Source organism: Limanda limanda, chromosome 13, assembly GCF_963576545.1.
Source record: "Limanda limanda chromosome 13, fLimLim1.1, whole genome shotgun sequence".
Classification (NCBI taxonomy): Eukaryota; Metazoa; Chordata; class Actinopteri; order Pleuronectiformes; family Pleuronectidae; genus Limanda; species Limanda limanda.
Window position 1 is genome coordinate 5,348,592 of NC_083648.1, and position 18,597 is coordinate 5,367,188.

General features: G+C 40.6%; 2 protein-coding genes across 2 annotated transcripts; both read left to right on the plus strand.

The window, feature by feature from the left end:
* The first annotated feature begins 3,944 nt into the window (after window positions 1-3,944).
* ltb4r2b (leukotriene B4 receptor 2b) lies at window positions 3,945-11,084 on the plus strand. Its single transcript, XM_061084565.1, has 6 exons — window positions 3,945-4,092; window positions 7,384-7,516; window positions 7,734-8,331; window positions 9,554-9,754; window positions 9,836-9,879; window positions 10,853-11,084. Exons 1-6 carry the CDS (start codon window positions 3,945-3,947, stop codon window positions 11,082-11,084), a joined length of 1,356 nt encoding a protein of 451 aa, XP_060940548.1.
* Window positions 11,085-15,024: 3,940 nt separating this feature from the next.
* On the plus strand, window positions 15,025-18,472 carry sdr39u1 (short chain dehydrogenase/reductase family 39U, member 1). Its single transcript, XM_061084269.1, has 6 exons — window positions 15,025-15,105; window positions 15,968-16,074; window positions 16,359-16,441; window positions 17,226-17,347; window positions 17,446-17,598; window positions 17,805-18,472. The coding sequence occupies exons 1-6, from the start codon at window positions 15,090-15,092 to the stop codon at window positions 18,230-18,232; spliced, it is 909 nt and encodes a 302-aa protein (XP_060940252.1). The 5' UTR covers window positions 15,025-15,089; the 3' UTR covers window positions 18,233-18,472.
* The last annotated feature ends 125 nt before the right edge of the window (window positions 18,473-18,597 follow it).

Here is an 18,597-nt window from a genome sequence, read left to right on the forward strand (position 1 = left end):
CTCTCCTCCACCGCAGATCTGTTTCTCATTATCCTCGGCAGTCTGCTCTCTGTCTGAGTCAGGAGACGAAAAACTTAAATAAACACTCTCTCTCTCTCTCTCTCTCTCTCTCTCGCTCTCTCTCTCTCTCCGGCCCTCAGTCCAGCTCCTTATTCCTCCTCCTATACCCCCTCCTCTTCTCACGTCTCTACCCCCCCTCTCCCTCTATCTTCCCTTTCCTCCACTGGTTCTCACCACTGTCGTACTGGGGGCCGGTTTCACTCTCCCTGTCGTCCTCCTGGGGTCGGGTGGGCAGGCCCTGGGTCCTGGACGGATCTCAAGATGTTACAGTCGGGTTGGGGAGGGGAAAAAGAAAAAGTGCAACCAGCCCGGGATGACGCAAGGGTTCAAAGCCCAAAACAAGACTTGACGAACCTGTCACCACCATCGTCACTAAATCCCAAAATGACATGATTAGATTAGAACCTATATTCAGGAATGTTGCCATTTAGTTTTGCTGTTGCTTATGATTATTATCCTGCAGATTTACGTCCAGGACCGTGAAGGTTTCAGTTTGCTTCCAACAAAGTGTCGGATCATTGAGTTTCCCTCATGGTGGATCCAGCAGATTTAGGGATTTTCTGAAATCAGGTGAGAGAGAGAGAGAGTGTGCAGGGTTTGACCTTCAAACAACTTCTTCCTCTTGTGTTTGAACACAATACAAAAAAACACTAAGGAGATTAACCTGTGGACGATTATTTGATTGACTTTTAACCCCTTGTTCAGATCACAGTATATCTTATATCTTGTTATATCTGTAACATCTGTATTTAGGCACTAAATATTTCAATCAGTACAGAATAAAATGAAATGTATTGTGAACAGAAGGAAGAGACTTCAGATGTCAGCAGGATGTGGAACACAATGCAAGCTGTCCTATGAATTCAGTAAATCAGATATAAAGGAGGGCGGCACGGTGGAGAGGCGGTTAACCACTGTCACTGGTAGGCAGGAACATTTGTGGCTCAAAGTCCCGACCGGGGTCTTTCTTCCTGGGGTCTTTCAGTTTGCGTGGGTTTCCTCCGGGTTCCTCCACAGTCCAAAGTCACGCATATTGAGGTTTGCTTGATCCCAGACTCTGAATTGACTGTGGATCTGAATGTCTCTTCATGTCTTTGTGTGTGTGTGTGTGTGTGTGTGTGTGTGTGTGTGAGTGTGTGTGTGTGTGTGTGTGTGTGTGTGTGTGTGTGTCTGTGTCTGTGTCTGTGTCTGTGTGTGTGTGTGTGTGTGTGAATGGGTCCAAGAGAGAGGAGGTGTGAGAGGAGAGGAAACTTCTGTATGAGTGTGTTGTATTTTTTGTAATGAGGGCCTTTATCTATCTGTGTGTGTGTGTGTGTGTGTGTGTGTGTGTGTGTGTGTGCATGTGTGTGTGTGTGTGTGTGTGTGTATGGGTGTATGGGTTTATGTTTGTGTGTGTGTATGTGTGTGTGGTCCAGGTATTAGTCATGTTGTGAGGACATAAATCTGTCACATTATGGGGACGTGTGTGTGTGTGTGTGCAGATTATCGTCAGTGTAAGTATGAGTTGAAACCCACAATTAGAAAATAGCATCTAAAATGTACATATCAGCTTTGTTTCTAAATCTTTTCTTTACCATCCCCTCCAGCTAACCTCATATTTTACAGTCATCCTGGTGTATTTCTGTGAGATAACTGAATAAAAACGTGACTCTCCTGCTTCTCCTAAACTCTTCGTTCACCAGGTGAACAGCGATTCCTGCGCTGCCGCTTTGAGACTTTGATTAAAGCCCTGTTTTGATATTTCATATTTCAAATCACAGTCATCTGACAAATAGCACATGTCGGTCGCAACATCTGCAGCCTATTACGCGATAGGTCGGAACAAACCAAAACAAAGAAAGTTGGAGGTGACAGAAAGTTGGCGTATGTGCAGACGTATATACGAGGTTGTTTTGGAAAAGTCGAGTTTCCTCTTCCACACTTGAACGTGGGGTCGGATCCATACGCTCTGTTTTCAAAACATCTTTGGGTGTGAATGGTGTTGGCTTTGGCAGAATGGAGGGAACGAGAGGAACAGGATTCACTTCCAGACGTAGGCTAGATGCTTTCGTCTCCATCCGATATCAGAATCAGGTTTATTTGGCCAAGTGAGGAATCTGGTTCTAAATGATGGTGAAGCTCTACTAGAACACACAATTTACAGATAAACATACAATATCAATCCAATATACACAGATAGACAGATACTTACTCAAACTCTACTTCTATTCATGTGTAGGCGCCACAGTCAAAGATGGACGACGCCTATACAAACTCTGCACATGGCGATTAGGGGGCGGAGCAGAGGTCCCGTCGATACACGCACTCGACCAATCACGAGTCAGTCTCAGCTGTAGAAATGATTTAAAGAATGTAAAGCCAAACTTCCAGGAAAAATTAAAACTTGAGCAAACATCAGTATGACAAAAACTAACATGTCAGAAATCATCTTTGAGAAAAAAGTTATTCAACCTGTACTTTGGCTTTTTAGGTTGGTCCATGTCCCACACATTAACATGGAGGAGGCAGGGGTTGCCCCGGGGCCCCTGGAGTCTCTTGAGACGCTCCTGTCAGCCCCTGTCAGGCCCTGTAGCACCTACTAGAGGAGAGGAGTGGGAGAACAGTTGTGTGATTTCCTGGTTCTTGTGGAGAACTAGTCCTGAGGGGGGGCAGGGATCTCCCAATGACCTCTCTGCTGAGTTCACTGTTGTAATAATCCTCAGCAGCTTGGTTTGCCAAAATGCTAAAAGTATTTTTGGGATGTTTTTGAAGTTTTTATTTGCATTTGAGCAGCGACAGCTCAAGTGAATCCTCCTGTAACTGGATGAACCAGATGTTGAACCTGAGAAAACAAAGTGCATGCTGGTTCTTTAAGGCAGATTCTCAGTAGTTCAGGTTCAGAGCAGCTCTAGAAATAGAAGTTTCCCTTGGAGGTGGTGGAGCTCCAGCGGTGAACGTCCAGTGAACTGTTTAAAGGATCTGCTCCGATGTGATGGATGAGTGCAACACAGGAAGAGCTGCTGAGGTTCAGGTTGATGAGAGGAGGAGAGAAGGAGGAGGAGAGAAGGAGGAGGAGAGAAGGAGGAGGACGTGGATCCTCGAGGAGGTGTTGCCCTCATGTGGTGAGAATAAAAAACACTGAGACTGTTTTTCCTTTGCCTGAGGACACGAGGAGGAAATGTTTCATAACTTGATGAATCAGAGATAAACGAAACCTTTTTTATTGACTGATTGAATAGTTTTACCATTTGTGTTGTATGTGTAATATTATTACCCTGTTAAATATTACCTAATGAATGTATACAGTGCAACCGGAAAGTATTCACAGCGCTTCACTTTTTCCAGATTTTGTCATGTTACAGCCTTATTCCAAAATGAATCAAATTCATTTTTGTCAACAAAATTCTACAAAGAATATCCCATAATGACAAATTGAAAAAAAGTTTTTTAGAAAGTTTTTGCAAGTTAGTAAAAATAAAAAACGATTTCCATGTACATACGTGTTCACAGCCTTCGCCGTGAAACTCAAAATTGAGCTCAGGTGTATCCGGTATCCCATGATCCTCCTTGAGATGTTTCTACAACTTGATTGGAGTCCACCTCTTGTAGATTCAGTAGATCGGACATGATTTGGAAAAGTACACACCGGTCTATATAAGGTCCCACAGTTCACAAAGTGTTAAAAGGCAGCTTCCTCAGACCAGTCAATGTGAAGATGAGATGCTGATGAAACAAAGATTTAACTCTTTGGCCTGAATGCCAAGCGTTGTGTCTGGAGGAAACTAGGCCCTGCTCATCACCTGGCCAATACCATCCCTTCAGTGAAGCATGGGGGTGGCAGCATAATGCTGTGGGGATGTTTTTCAGCAGCAGGAACTGGGAGAGTAGTCAGGATCGAGGGAAAGATGAATGCAGCAATGTACAGAGACATCTTTGATGAAAACCTGCTTCAGAGCGCTCTGGACCTCAGACTGGGGCAGAGGTTCATCTTCCAACAGGACAACAAACCTTATTGGCTTGGGGACAACTCTGTGAATGTCCTCGAGTGGCCGAGCCAGAGCCCAGACTTGAACCCGATTGAACATCTCTGGAATGATCTAAAAAATTTGCAGTGCACCGACACACCCCATCCAACCTGATGGAGCTTGAGAGGTCCTGCAAACAAGGATGGGCAAAACTGCCCAAAAATAGGTGTGCCAAGCTTGTAGCATCATAATCCAAAAGATTTAGGTAATCCATTAATCCATTTTGGAATATGGCTGTAACATAACAAAATGGAAAAAGTGAAGCTCTGTGAATACTTTCTGGATGCACTGTTGTACACTTGATATTCAGACATTGTATATTCAGAAGACATGGGCAAGAAAGTATAAGTTGTTTTAATAACACACAGGGTACACACATGAATGGAGTAATATTTGATACATCGATACAAAGTATTTCAGCAATAAAAAGTATGTAGCTATGTCAAATTTTCCACAAAACTTATTTGGCAAAGCAAATACAAAATACGAGCCAATTTCTCTACGTGTGTTGTAACTAATAGAGAATAATATGGTTAAAGGTTAAATGGACCAAAGGTCACAAAACAAAGCGTTGGACCATTTAATATTAAACCTAATGATGTAAGATGAAAGTTTGAGGATCAGGGAAGTTTTTATACTTTATTCTTATAGAGAAATGACAGATGAAGGTGAGCTCTCGGGGATTTTCCTAATTTCTCCACTTCCTCGAGGAAACATTCCTGTCGGAGTCAGAGGCCTGTGCGAACGAGTAGATGGGAGTTTTGACGTGTTTGCTCTCGAGCTTCCTGAATCTATGACACACTTATGAATCAAATCATGCAAACAACTGAATCACTTTCTTTTGCTTCACTTTACGTAACAATGATGGACTCACACAGTGAAAAGTGCCTCTGGACACACAAATATGCATCTTTATGTGACATTGTGGGACATAAAGATGCACATTTGTGTGTCCAGAGGACGCATGTTTATCCACAAAGACCATCACATTTTCATTATATTTAAAACATAAGGATTATATTTATATGTTTTGGCACGGATTCTACAGGAAGCTCATATATGGAGAGGAATCAACGTGAGTGAGAGGACACACCTCTGGCCCTCCCTCCCTCACAGGCTGCAACATGCTGGACAGGATTCGGTTTATTATGGACTGAGATAACAGATGCTGTGGGAGACGGACAGAGCAACATCTGGATATTAAAAACTCACTCAAACCACAAAGAGACACATCACACTCTGGACAGGTCGGTTATTCTTAAACTTTAAAAAACTCTTTAAAAAACCTTTATTTGTCTCTTTAGTTTCTCTGCAGGACCTTCACTCACATCCTTTTCTCTTCTCCCCTTCTTTCTTTTTCCATCTCAGAACGATTATTTACTTTTTCTTGACGTGATTATTTACACATGGCAGATTTATTACAAACCCATGACTCATTTTTTAAATACCTGTGGACTGTGAGCTAATCCACAGCCATTACTCCTCTGGCAGGAGCGAGTGTCCAGTTTTGTTTTGCTGCGGACTAATTGCTCAAAATCGTCAAACACAACTCTGCAGCAGTTTACAGTGAAAAATACCGTGTCTGTATTTGTAATTATCAGTTTCTGTTGCGTTTATTTCCACTGTCTTTTCCCTCAGCTTGTCATCTAAACTGACATAACAGATGTTTTTCATTCCAATACGACATGTGGTTTGCAATATTCTGTCACAAACGGAGTGATTGTTATCTCCTGACAAATGGCGTAGATGTGTCTTGATCGGAAACGTCTGAGACACTAAATCTTTATTTAAATCTTTAAATATTTTCTGACGCACAGTGTTTTCCTCTGACAGCTTCAGCGTGCTGCTTAGACCGAGCTCTCCGTTGCATTTCTTGCTTGTGATGTAAATCTGTCTCTGGTTGATTTTGTTTACTCGTCCACTCTCGTACGAACCGTCAGGGGAAATAAACAGCCGGCTTCAGTCGGACCAGAGCAGGGACATTATGACTTAATCAGGAAACAAGGACTTGATGTTGTTCCGTGCAGATCATGTTGTGAGGCAAACCAGTTTTGGAACCCGTGCCCTCCTCTCTGCATCGCTCATCTTTGATAGTATGGTCACGCTCGAGTCAGGGACACACGCAGCGACCTGACTTCTGTAGAACTGGTTTTCAAGTGGAAAGACAACGAGAGACACTCAGAACAGATTCTCTCACGATGGGCCGGTCAATCCATCAACATAATATGATCGGCTACGTTTTCTGACGCTCTTAACGTGTTAATGTTCTGTATTGTAAACTTTAAAGTACAGTTTTTGCTCATACAGTGCATCTATGTGCAGCCCTTTCGCTGTCATACATCAAACACACTTTCACAGTAGTATTGAGTTCAGTATCTTGCCTAAGGAAACTTCAACACGAGGAATTGGGAAGGGATCGAACCACCGACCTTCTGGTCAGTGAACGACCTTCTCTTCCACAGCTGCATAGCCTCACTGGAAGATGTGATGAAGCACTTACAGTAACAAAACATATAAGATAAACACATTCTGACTCTTATCACCCCCCCACAAAAATAGTTTTCTTTATGTTTTTTTTTGTTTGTTTTGTTGTTTATTTGCTATTCAAGGAAGGTTACACAATAACAAACTGAAAAGTTTACCACGAAACCTAGAGGTGGGATGTGGCACGTGTCCAGGAAAAAGCATTTCAATTTTGGCCCCGATCCGCATCAGGGAGTGGGGGTGTGATTTCTAGGTTTGGTTGTATTGAGTGTGTTTTTTAACATCTACACAATTTGCCGAGGGATTAATTCATGGATGAGGCCCATTTACAGGACTGATATTTCTTTGAACGCTTTTAAATCTACGATGAGATCATTTCAGACCACTTCTTTTACTTGCAGATGTTTGTGTTTTAATTTATTTGTAACTGTTTTTTATCATTTTAATTTCTGTTTATATGTTGTGAGTGTAATATTGTGAGTGTACATATGTTATTTGTTGCTGCCTTTTGGCCAGGAGTCCCTCGAAAAAGAGGTTTTTAATCTCAATGGGACTTTCCTGGTTAAATAAAGGTCAAATAAATAAATAAAATATCTATTCGGATGTGCAGTGTGGTGCAGCTTGATTGAATCTAAAGAGTCTGCTGGGCCTTGGTGGAGGTTTGACACTTTTTACTACTATTTCATAAACCCATGCATGGTGGTTGATCCCAGACTTTGTCCAAACATAAAGTCGACACCTTTAGAACTGTTCTGTGACATCCCCCTTTTTCAGATTGTCTCTGTGTACTTTCATTTTTTCTTTCACGAATAATTGTGAAACCTCCGATGAGCAGAAACCTGCAGAGAAAAGAAAGTCTGTGTTGAAACCCGGCTCTTGTTCGCCGCGGTGCTGCCGACGCTCGGCATGTTCCCGCACGCCGCCTCGTGCACCGAGCTGCTACAGGCTCTGAATAGTTCAGAGACTGAGTCAGAACTGACACCCTCCACTTCTGTAAATCACACGTGTTCAATTAGCAAACATATGTTTTCTTCATCTACAGTTACTGGTGCAGAATGTCGCCCAGGACAAAGCCGTCTTTTTATAAATGCTAAAGTAATCTGAAACAACACTACTGCTAAAAAACCTACGGCACCTACAGATGAACATGCTGATTCAGGTTCTAACGTTGTCTCTCGTCCTCAGGATCCAAACTCCCTCCATCATGAAGAACCTCAGTCACTTTCCCTCAGTTTCCACTCAGGGCGATGGAAACCCAGAGAGCGACAGCGTCGTGAGCAACGACTTCTCCACGTCCTTCGGCGCCCTCATCCTCGGCCTGGTCTGCCTCCTGGGCGTCCCCGGCAACTTCTTCATCGTCTGGAGCATCCTGGCTCGCGTCCGTCGACGCTCGGTCACCACCATCCTCATCCTCAACCTGGCGTGTGCCGACGGCTTCCTCATGATCCTCACCATCTTCTTCATCGCCTACCTGGCCAAGCAGACCTGGGTCTTCGGGAACGGCTTGTGCAAGGTCCTGTTCTACCTGTGCAACTCCAACATGTACGCGTCCATCTTCCTGATCACACTGATGAGCGTGCACAGGATGGTGGCGGTGGTGTTTCCCTTGAAACTTCCCTTCGTAGCCAGCAAGAAGATTGTGAGGAGGGTGATCATGGTCATGTGGGCGCTGGTGCTGCTCATCGCGATTCCCTCACTGGTGTTTCGGGACGTGAGAATAGACAAAAACGAACAGAATAAGAGCAGAATTGTGTGTGCGCCCAATCACACCCTTCCTACACATGTAAGTAAAGACTACTACTACTTAAAATGGCTAATTTTCACCAATTCAATTAATTGATTGGAAAAATCCGGCATCTTTAGGGGACTGATATCTCTGAGTGTGTTCACTTTGGTTTGGATCCAAATAGAAATCTAGATCGAGTGGATTCAAGTGTGGTTTCATAGTGAGGAAGACTTTTTTTCAGCCGCTATACAGTTAAACATTTTGGCAGGGATCCAGACAAAGGGGCGGATCCAGGAAGTATTTTATCACTTTCCTAAATATCACAGGAAGTGGCCTGTGGAGGAATGTTTACGCTACTGAGCATCATTCTAGTCGTTTGCTCAAAAACTCCCAAAGCAATGTTCTCAAATGATTTGTTTTCTCCCGTCAAACACACAAAACCTCAAAAGCTGAGAGAACCTTTCACACGATGGAATTGAATCTGGTGCAGAGAACTTGTTCTGCTTCCATGTTGTATTCCTCCGTCTCAATCCACACATGAGGTTCTTTGACCACCGAGATCTGAGTGACACCTGGTCAAAACTTAAAGAGGATCCCTCAAGGCAGACTCTGTGAAGCCACTGTGACCTTTGACCTTTGACCACCCCTAAATTTAATCAGCTCACCTGTGAGTCTGCGGGAAAGTTTGTGTGGAATGTGAAAGGATTCTCTTGTCGCTTCCTGAAGATAAAATGTTCATGAAGCAGAAAGAGGTTTCACAAAGTCACAGTGACCTTGACCTTTGACATTCGACCGCCCAACTTGAATCAGTTCATTTTGCAGTCCAATGATTATTTGTGCTCAGTTTGGTGAAATTCCCTCGAGGCGTTCTTAGGATATTGTGTTAAAAAGAATGGGACGTACAGACAACTTGGAGGTAACACATCTGATGACTGGTTGTTGTTAATTAAAAACAGGAAATACACGATATGTGTGTATTTTCCAACCACTGCTCAAATAGTCTCCTCACCTGAATTGGGCCGATCCGAACATGTACTAAGAGAAAAATTAAATCTTCCATTTGTTGTGTCTGATCAAAAGTCTTAAGCCCAAAGATTTTGAGTTTTTTCAGACGCAGAACAAACCTCTGACCTGAGGAGATGGAAACTTTTAAACTTTTAAACGATCAATGACTTAACTCCGCTCGTCCTGTTCCGCCTTGTTCTGACAGATCCCTTCATGTCGGCTCAAACCCAGATAACAATCACGTTTCCTTCTAACCCCCCCCCCCTGTGTGTAGGTACGTTTCCAGTACGCCTTCGAGACCGTGTCGGGATTCATTCTTCCTTACGCAATCATCATAACCTGCTATGTGCTCATCCTGCGGCGCCTGAGGCAGACCACGTTCCGGAGGAAGATCCGCAGCGAGAAGCTCATCCTGGCCATCGTGGTGATGTTCGGCGCCTTCTGGCTGCCGTACCACGTCATCAACATGATCCAGGTGAGTGACTTCACATGGAAATCTGCTTCTCAAGCCGGTTTACGAGCTGTTGAATTAACTCATTGTTTGGTTTGGTTCCAGGTTGCAGCTATGTGGTACCCAGAGAACTCACGCACGAGAGAAATGTGAGTATTTGTTTATTTGCTCCTCATGACAGAATTAAAAACTAATCCTAAAAAGGCTTATTACAGTTAGGGTTGCAAAGGGGCGGAAAATTTCAAAAACGTTCAAACCTCACTTGCAGTGAAACTTTCCATGGGAAGTTTAGCTCGGGAATTTTGGGAATTTTGAAAAAAAAAAAATACGCAAATTAAACGCTGAGCAATAAAAACATCATTCAAAACTCTATTTTAAAGATGTATGGAATGCAGCACACGCTGCACGTTGAGTTTCAACCCTCCACTGTGCATTCTTCCATCACATGCACAGATAACTCCCAGCATCCTTCACTCTACAGCAGGGCTATTGAGGCCTGCTGTAGTGTGCAGGACTAGTCAGGTAAGTTTCCATGATATTACTGGGGGAAATATATTAGCATGCTGATTGAGGATTGTTCATCTGTTCATCTAGCCTATTTCCATTCATTTATCCATCAATTGTAAAATATGTTTACAGACGATTCCAATTGTTTGGCTAACTATTTATATCTCTGGCATTGCATTAGCGTTTTTTTACAAAATTTTTTCTCATCTTATTCTACAGAACAATGCTACGTGCACTATCTCATGTGTGGAGACATTTCACCCCATCCAATGTAGAAGGAAAGGCTGTGTACATTTGCAAATACTGTGCAAAGACCTATGTTAAGAATGACACAACGATGCAGAAGCATATAGTCAAGTGCCCAAAGTTTCCTCAGGGCTCAAATCAGCCTATGACACAACAAAATGTTTATATTTATGTCTGTAAATGACAAGGTAAATACAGTTAGTATAAATTACCCACAACATTTCCAGTTGATTTCCGTTAATTCCCGTTTATTCCTGTATATTCCCGTTAATTCCCATGGAAAGTTTCCAACTTTGAATATTCCCGGAATTTTGCAACCCTCATTACAGTATTAAGTATCAATGTGTGTATTTATCTGTGTATCCGCAGACTGGACTACATCACTAAGACGAGTCGGGCCATCACCTCGGCGCTGGCCTTCATCAGCAGCTGTGCCAACCCCATCCTCTACACCTTCGCTGGGAAGTCCTACATCAAGAAGAACGGCTTCACCTTCATGGCGAAGCTGTTCGAGGGAGCGACGTCGGATCAGTCGGGAAACAAGACGACTACAACGACGGTCGGGGACAAAGATGCTGGTTATGAACCAGCTTCCAAGTGAACCAGTGTTACGGATTTGTAGATAGAATGTGTTGAAACTTAAAGTTTGACTGAAACAATCATGTTTACCTGACCTGTAAATAGTTTATTTTTTTACATTTGTATCGTTTAGTTTTACACTTTGTGGCAGTTAGAGAACATAATTTTTTATATAATAGCTAGAACATGAAAAAATACAATGCGAGAAAAACACAAACTGAAATTCTTTAAGAACCTTTCTTTGACTCGCTCCATTTACCATTTGCAGTATATATATATTTTTCGTGAATGTTTATCAGAAACTAGATATTACCACAATTTTCCAATTACATTTTATTTTACTGGGTTCTAGATCATTTGTTTATACAGCGTCCTCCACTAATGGACAAGTTTGGTCGTAAACAAAGACGAAACATATTTGCTTACAGCTTCCCAACGTTGTTATAAATTGTAGTTCTGCTCAAATAGTTTTTAAACATAGGAATAACTAGTGTTGCCTGTAGATCCTTATTTGGCTTTAGATTAATGGCATAGAGCTTATTGTAGCTCAGTCTTGCAAGTTCCTGTTTTACACCAGATGTCATTGAATAACTTTCATCAACAGCTCACTGAACAAAATCAGTATTTAAGAAATCTGGTAAATAACGAGTTTCATAATGGAAAACTTTAGAAATGTCTGGAGCTGGATTTAAACAAGTTTCCTACAAGTGAGTTCTGTACATTTTTATAATGCAACACTCGGGTTTCATATTACTTCTTGCACTTGAGTTTGTTGGTCTGCTTTTGTAAATCTCTGCTTTGAGTAATGCACATGTATTGTTAATGTAATTTTTTAAAAGCACTGATTTGTGACATTTTTATATCCCTGTTTTTTAAGCCCCCATTCTTAGGGTTTATAATGTGATAAATTCCCCCCAAATTATCCATCTTTGCATGTGACAATGATTGTTTCCTGCTGAAATACATTAGTCAGCAACTTCAAAACACATCCAACTACTGATAAACTGTCTCTGATCTGCAAATAAAAGCAACACTGCAGTTTATCACACTTTTCTTTATTTGAAAGCAATCCACAGTTTATACAAAAGGCACAAGGATCAGTTGAACTACAACTGAGACTAAATTGATACGAGTAGAAATAATATTTAGCTTAGTTTCACCAATAAATTACAAAATCCCGAAAACTGAGGCGATCCAGCATTGATCCGTTTCTGCATCGTTCCCATTACCTGTAGAAGAATAGAAGGTCGGGCTCTGAAATGATAAAACAAAAATGTGTTTGTTAGTCTCAACGTGCAAACAAAATAAAACCAGAGCAGCATCTGTTCCGTCAAACCCCATCAGAGCAGTAAGGATTATAATCATGAGTTTCATGTGAAACACGGACTGCAAAATCATCATTAAAAGGTTTGACTGAGGAAAAGTGGCATCGTTCAAAAAGTTGAGACACAGATAAAAAGTTTAACCTCCCTGAAACTAAAGCAGAGTGAGAGATGCTCCTGATAAACTGAATAAATCTAAATCATCCTGAAACTCATGAAAACCAAGGCCTGTGTGACCTACTCATTCAATATTGAATTATAATATTCAATTCCTGCTGGGCTGCAAAAGTAGAAAGTACATTTAGTCAGGTGCTGTACTCAATTACAATTTGAATGTACTAAATTTCAGTTAAGTACAATTCAGAGGCAAGTATTGTAGTTTCTATTCATTTTAGCATCTGTATCCTTATATCCAAATTAGACTATTAATCCATAAGGGGGAATTTAGAAAATACCTCTTAACCAATCAATAACTAAATAGGACTATAGCAGATTTCTACATGTTGTCTAGTCAGACTTAAATGAAGAATCACTTAAAATCAGAAGTTTCCTGTTTATTATAAAAATAATTAATCGTTGAATCGCAGAATGACTCCTTCATTTTCACAGGAAAACTTTTTACTTTCCATCCACTAAGTTAACATCACAGCTAGTTATTGTCTAAATGAGACAGATTAATATTAAACTAGTTGTTTGAAATTTGTATTGTTTGAGACCTCGTGGTTGAAAGAAATGATCAGAGCCTGAATTTCCGGTCAGAGTTGCGAGCTCCTTCATTTTGCAACATTACAAAACAATGAAATAACCAAACCCACCTGAGGATTGGTTGAAATAATAATAAAGATGATCTGATTATTAGAGAATAAAAAGTTCCCTTCACTCTGACGCAGTTTGACTTGTGTGAGTGAAACAACCACGAGGTCTGAAGCGAACAATGGAGGGAAATAGGGAAATAACCACAACAAGCACACACTTAAACAGACACACACACTAATAACATGTGATTACAAACCTGAGGGTGGTGCATCGAGGGTGAAGCAGAACACGTGTTTGCTTGTGATTCTTCCGCAGGAACACAAGCTTCCTCCACCACCGCAACGAGGAAGAGAGAGAGAGAGAGTGTTAATGAAGCGGAGCCGCAATTTATCTGCTGATCAACACCACGTGTCTGCTGCGGTGCTGCGTCACAACCCGACACTTCCGGGTCTGCTGCGCAATAAAGCTACTGCACTTTGGACTGTGGAGCTTTGAATGTTTAAAGAAATTACACAAAAAATATCTACAAATTCAGTGATTCTGTTGTTCTTACAAAAATTGCTATACAATAAAAACTATTATTATTAATAAAATCTGTCTCTCAGTGGATTTTAATTTACTTTTAAATATGGAGATATTGAACACTTTATAAAAGTTTACAAAACTTTAAATATCAACAGATTCAGTGATACTGTTCATAAAAAAATCGTAAACAATAAGAACAGTTATAATTAATGGAATCAAACAGCCTCCTGGCTGAAGCCAGAGCCCCCCACAATAACCCAATGGAAGGGTAGAATTCAAGATATGTACAGGATGGAATACTTGACTGCACTATTACAACTGAAAACAGATGTTTTTAAAAACAACTGGTCCCGATTGCTCTACATTTCCATCTGATATGAGAAAAAAAAAAAATATATATATATGTATTGCTTTTGTGTTCCCTTTGTTTCCCCTTTTAACCAATGGACATATGCAGGTCATACTATTTCAGAATAATGTCTTGATGAAATGTTATGTGAAATGTATTGTGTCTGTGGACATTTTTAATCAGTAACTTGATTTCGATATATTTGGATAATGATGGCCTGGACCCGAGACATACATGGATAGTTAACCCCAGTAACCTAGAACTTGAACCCGTGATACCTAATTTCATGTTAAAAACGATGTACTGTATGACTGTATGTGACAAAAGGAAATAAAAAGAAGTTCAAAAAAAATAAAAATAATTAATGGAATCAGTATTATGTGTACTACTGCTACTAGTACTAATTGTCCTCTGTACAATAAAATAAGTATGAATTGAGAACAATCACACAGAGACACTGCCTCTGGTTCTCATTGCATTTTAATGTACTAGTGACTGTGGTGGTATTGAATATAAAAACATCATATAAAATATCAATCCAACCTTAATCTAATCTTATAAAATGTATACATAATACTACTAATAATAATAATACTCATTCTAATGTACGACATATCTTAATATACAAATATCTTTTTTTTACTCTTTTACTCTTTTACTCTTTTACTCTTTTTACTCTGTATACAATACAATGAGTATGAATTGACACAAAATTACTAAACAACTCAATAGAGCAATCAACAATCACAAAGAGACACAAAAAGAATCAAATGGATCCAAGATTAACACAAAAGACACAAAACAACAAATCGGGACACGAAACAGAAAATAATTGTAATTATTGTTTGATTTAATGTTTATATTTTAAATGTATATATAGATACGTGCAAAGAGAACCAGCTGCTGTGTTTAAATAAACATCAGCTGTTCTTTTAAAACCCAGAACTCCCTGTAAACTACAAAATGACGTCACTGCCGGTTGAAGTACGATACTCGCGTTGGTCCAAAAAGCTCCTGAACGCGTCTCCCAGGCAGCACAGGTCGGTCCGACCTGTCGTGTCCTTCACTCTGAACCATGAGAGTCTTGATAGGTACGTGCTGATTTTTAATTAATATATATGTAGATTGTATTTCCTGTTATCAAAGGTCAACGTGACAGAACAGCACCAGCTAGCTGCTAGCTGCTGTTAGCATAGCAGGCGTAAAGATGCGTTTTCCATTCACGTCTTTTGTGCACATTCGCGTTTGTTCGTCCTGCTGCAGTGAAACGAACGTGATGGTGATAAACACTTGATCTGTCACTGTCCAGATTCATATTAACACAAAGGAAAGTTCTCTAAAGTCACACAGGACTCCTGTTTTGTAAGCATGTCTACTACGCATGCGCACTTTCAATATAATACACAGTGAATCTCTATGTATTTATATCCCGTTAGTTTGTCATTTAAATGAATGAAGTTCAGCTAAATAACAGAAACACTTCTCTCTATAATGTTCAATGTCCAAATTTTAATTAAACCATTTTAAATTTGACCTTTGAAACCATTAAAGTATGACGTCCTCTCATACTGTATAATTCTGTTTACACTTTTATATATTAGCTTAATTCCATATACAGTATACTTCTTTATAAGCATTGCATGTATTACTCGCTGATGTCTATTTTTGACTGTCCTCTCTGCTGCTGTACACGATAAAGATAGAGAGACAGATAGATAGGTAGGTAGATACTTTATTGATCCTGTTGTGGGTCTAATAAAAGATTATCTTATTTTTATTGTATCATATGTGACAGCAAGTGCAAAAAAAACTGTAAAGAAACTTAGAATTGTACTACAGAGCATCACCTGACTGAATATTCAAACCTAACACACCTGAGGATTCATTTAGATAATAATCTTTCTGATGAGCCCGTGTCCTTGTGTGTTCCTCTTCCTCTTCCTCGTCTCGTAGGAGGAGGATCGGGCTTCGTGGGCCGGGAGCTGTGCCGTCTGCTCAGAGACAAAGGTCACGAGGTCACACTGATATCTCGCCAGCCGGGTCCAGGGAAAATAACTTGGGTAGGATGATTTAGAATAACAGTAAAAGAGATTTGGTTCAAAAGCTCTTGTATCATATCATTTACACCATTTGAATCCTCCTATTCATATTGATGTATACGATATCTGTCTATACCATATCTGCATATATGTATACGTCTGTTCCAGTGATTCCTCCTCTACACCTGCAGCTGTAATGGTTACCACAATGCTGAAATCGATTTTTACTGATAGTTGGATCCTAATTATTTCCACCTGCTTATTGTAGATATTTAGTGTGAGTTTCCTCATCTGTGCTCCTGCAGGGTGAGCTGAAGTCTCATGGCCTCCCACCATGTGAGGGCGCCGTCAACTTGGCTGGAGAGAATCTCATGAACCCACTGAGATGGTGAGCGGCAAAGAAACAGAGGCTACAACTGACAATCTGTCCATCTCAATTAATTATAGTTTTCAAATCCTACAATGACATATTTAGAGTGGCTGTTATATTCAAGTAAGAGTTACTATTAAAAATTATTACGATTACACTGTATAGGATGAAGAAAAGCACATATTGCTGACTTTTAAAAGGCTAGAACTTTGTATATTCTTTATATATAAGTCTATATACACATATTTATACATGTGTACATATTATTATTATATTTACTATTATTATTATATATACTGTTGCTGCAATTATTACTATATACTGCTATTATATTGGTATAATTACTATAATATATAAATATATATTATGTTATATTATAAACTTTATATACTGTACTATTTTTATATACTGTCTAACAATAACATTACCATCATATCATCAGTACTATTACCATCATCTTGCCACTGCACCTTATCTACCTATTTATCTTGTGTTTCTGTTTTTTATTCTTTCTACATCAATGTTTTTTATTTTATTCTATTGTATTGTATTTTAATGTATTCAAATATACCGGCTGCTATGACGACTTAATTTCCCTTCGGGGATTAATAAAGTAATCTATCTATCTATCTATCTATCTATCTATCTATCTATCTATCTATCTATCTATCTATCTATCTATCTATCTATCTATCTATCTATCTATCTATCTATCTATCTATCTATCTATCTATCAATCAATCAATCAATCACCCAGGATCTCATTCTCCACCTGTTGATCTGTTTGTATTTGTGGTTGCAGGTGGAATGAAAGCTATAAAAAAGATTTATTCTCCAGTCGCATCGATACGACCAAAGCTCTGGCTGAAGCCATCGCTGCTTCGCCCACGCCCCCCCACTCCTGGGTGCTGGTGTCCGGTGTGGGTAAGTCACATGACCAAGCTATGCTGCTCACAACAGATAAGATGAACTGACTCAGACACATAAGTTGTTGTGTTTTAATTTCTGTGTTTTGTCCGCAGCTTGTTACAAACCCAGTCTGACAGACCAGTATACAGAAGACAGCGACTGGACGCCGTTTGACTTCCTCTCCAAACTCGTCAAAGAGTGGGAGGCGGCTGCGCTGCTTCCTGAGCCGGTGGCAAAGAGCACCAGACAAGTCGTCATCAGACCTGGTGATTAAAGACATATGTTTATATGTTGTGTTTTTTATATTTTACACCAAATAGATACAAAGAAGTACACAAAAGTACTTAATAGTATCATTATTAATGGTGATATTTCAGTCAAAATATGTTTAGATTAAAAAGCAGGGTAACTAAATAAAGGAAGAGCACAGTATTGACTTGTATCTACTATAACCCCCCCCTCTCTTCACCAGGGGCCGTGCTGGGTCGCGATGGCGGCGCCATGAAGCAGATGCTGCTGCCCTTCTGGCTCGGCCTCGGGGGAACCCTGGGGTCGGGGGGGCAGCCGTTCCCTTGGATCCACGTCTCCGACCTGGCTGGAATCATCGCCCACTCCCTGGAGCCCCTCGCCGACTCCCCCCCGCCTGCCACACAGGTGTTAAACGGAGTCGCACCTGCGTTGAACACCAACTACGAGTTCACCAAAGAGCTGGGCCGGCTGCTGAGGCGACCGACCGTCTTCCCCGTGCCGGGCTTCGTCATTAACGGCCTGATGGGCTCGGAGCGAGCCATCGTCCTCACGCAGGGACAGAAGGTCGTCCCTCAGAGGACGCTCGAGGCCGGGTTCCAGTACCAGTACCCAGACCTGACCTCAGCCCTGAAGGAGATCGTTGGGAGTTAAGGGATTCTGGAAGAATGTGCAGCGGCTTAAATTATGTCTGTAAAGATGCCTTCAAGGTTAATGAATCGTACACGGAGAGAAGATAAAGAAAATGGGTTGAATGTGTTGGACACGTTTCTGTAAAATCGTTTTCTTCACATCTAAAGTAACAAACAGCTTCCAAGATGTGTTTGAATCGAGTTTTACAACTTGCAGATTTGCCCTCTGAGATTTTGTAATAAAAAACATATACACACGAGACACAGTGGACATCTTTAAAGAGACAGGTGTGATTCTATGGTGTGATTGTGTCCTGGGATCCGATTCATCCAGTTACATTTTTTCCCGACAGAGCAGGAAAACAACTTTTCCACAAAACAACAAAC

Coding starts and splice junctions, on each gene's coding strand:
- ltb4r2b (XM_061084565.1), top strand. CDS start 3,945: ATGAATGCAGCAATGTACAGAGACATCTTTGATGAAAACCTGCTTCAG. Junction 9,755..9,835: donor ACGTCATCAACATGATCCAG/GTGAGTGACTTC, acceptor GTTTGGTTCCAG/GTTGCAGCTATGTGGTACCC. Junction 9,880..10,852: donor AACTCACGCACGAGAGAAAT/GTGAGTATTTGT, acceptor GTGTATCCGCAG/ACTGGACTACATCACTAAGA.
- sdr39u1 (XM_061084269.1), top strand. Junction 16,442..17,225: donor CTCATGAACCCACTGAGATG/GTGAGCGGCAAA, acceptor TTGTGGTTGCAG/GTGGAATGAAAGCTATAAAA. Junction 17,348..17,445: donor GGTGCTGGTGTCCGGTGTGG/GTAAGTCACATG, acceptor TTTTGTCCGCAG/CTTGTTACAAACCCAGTCTG.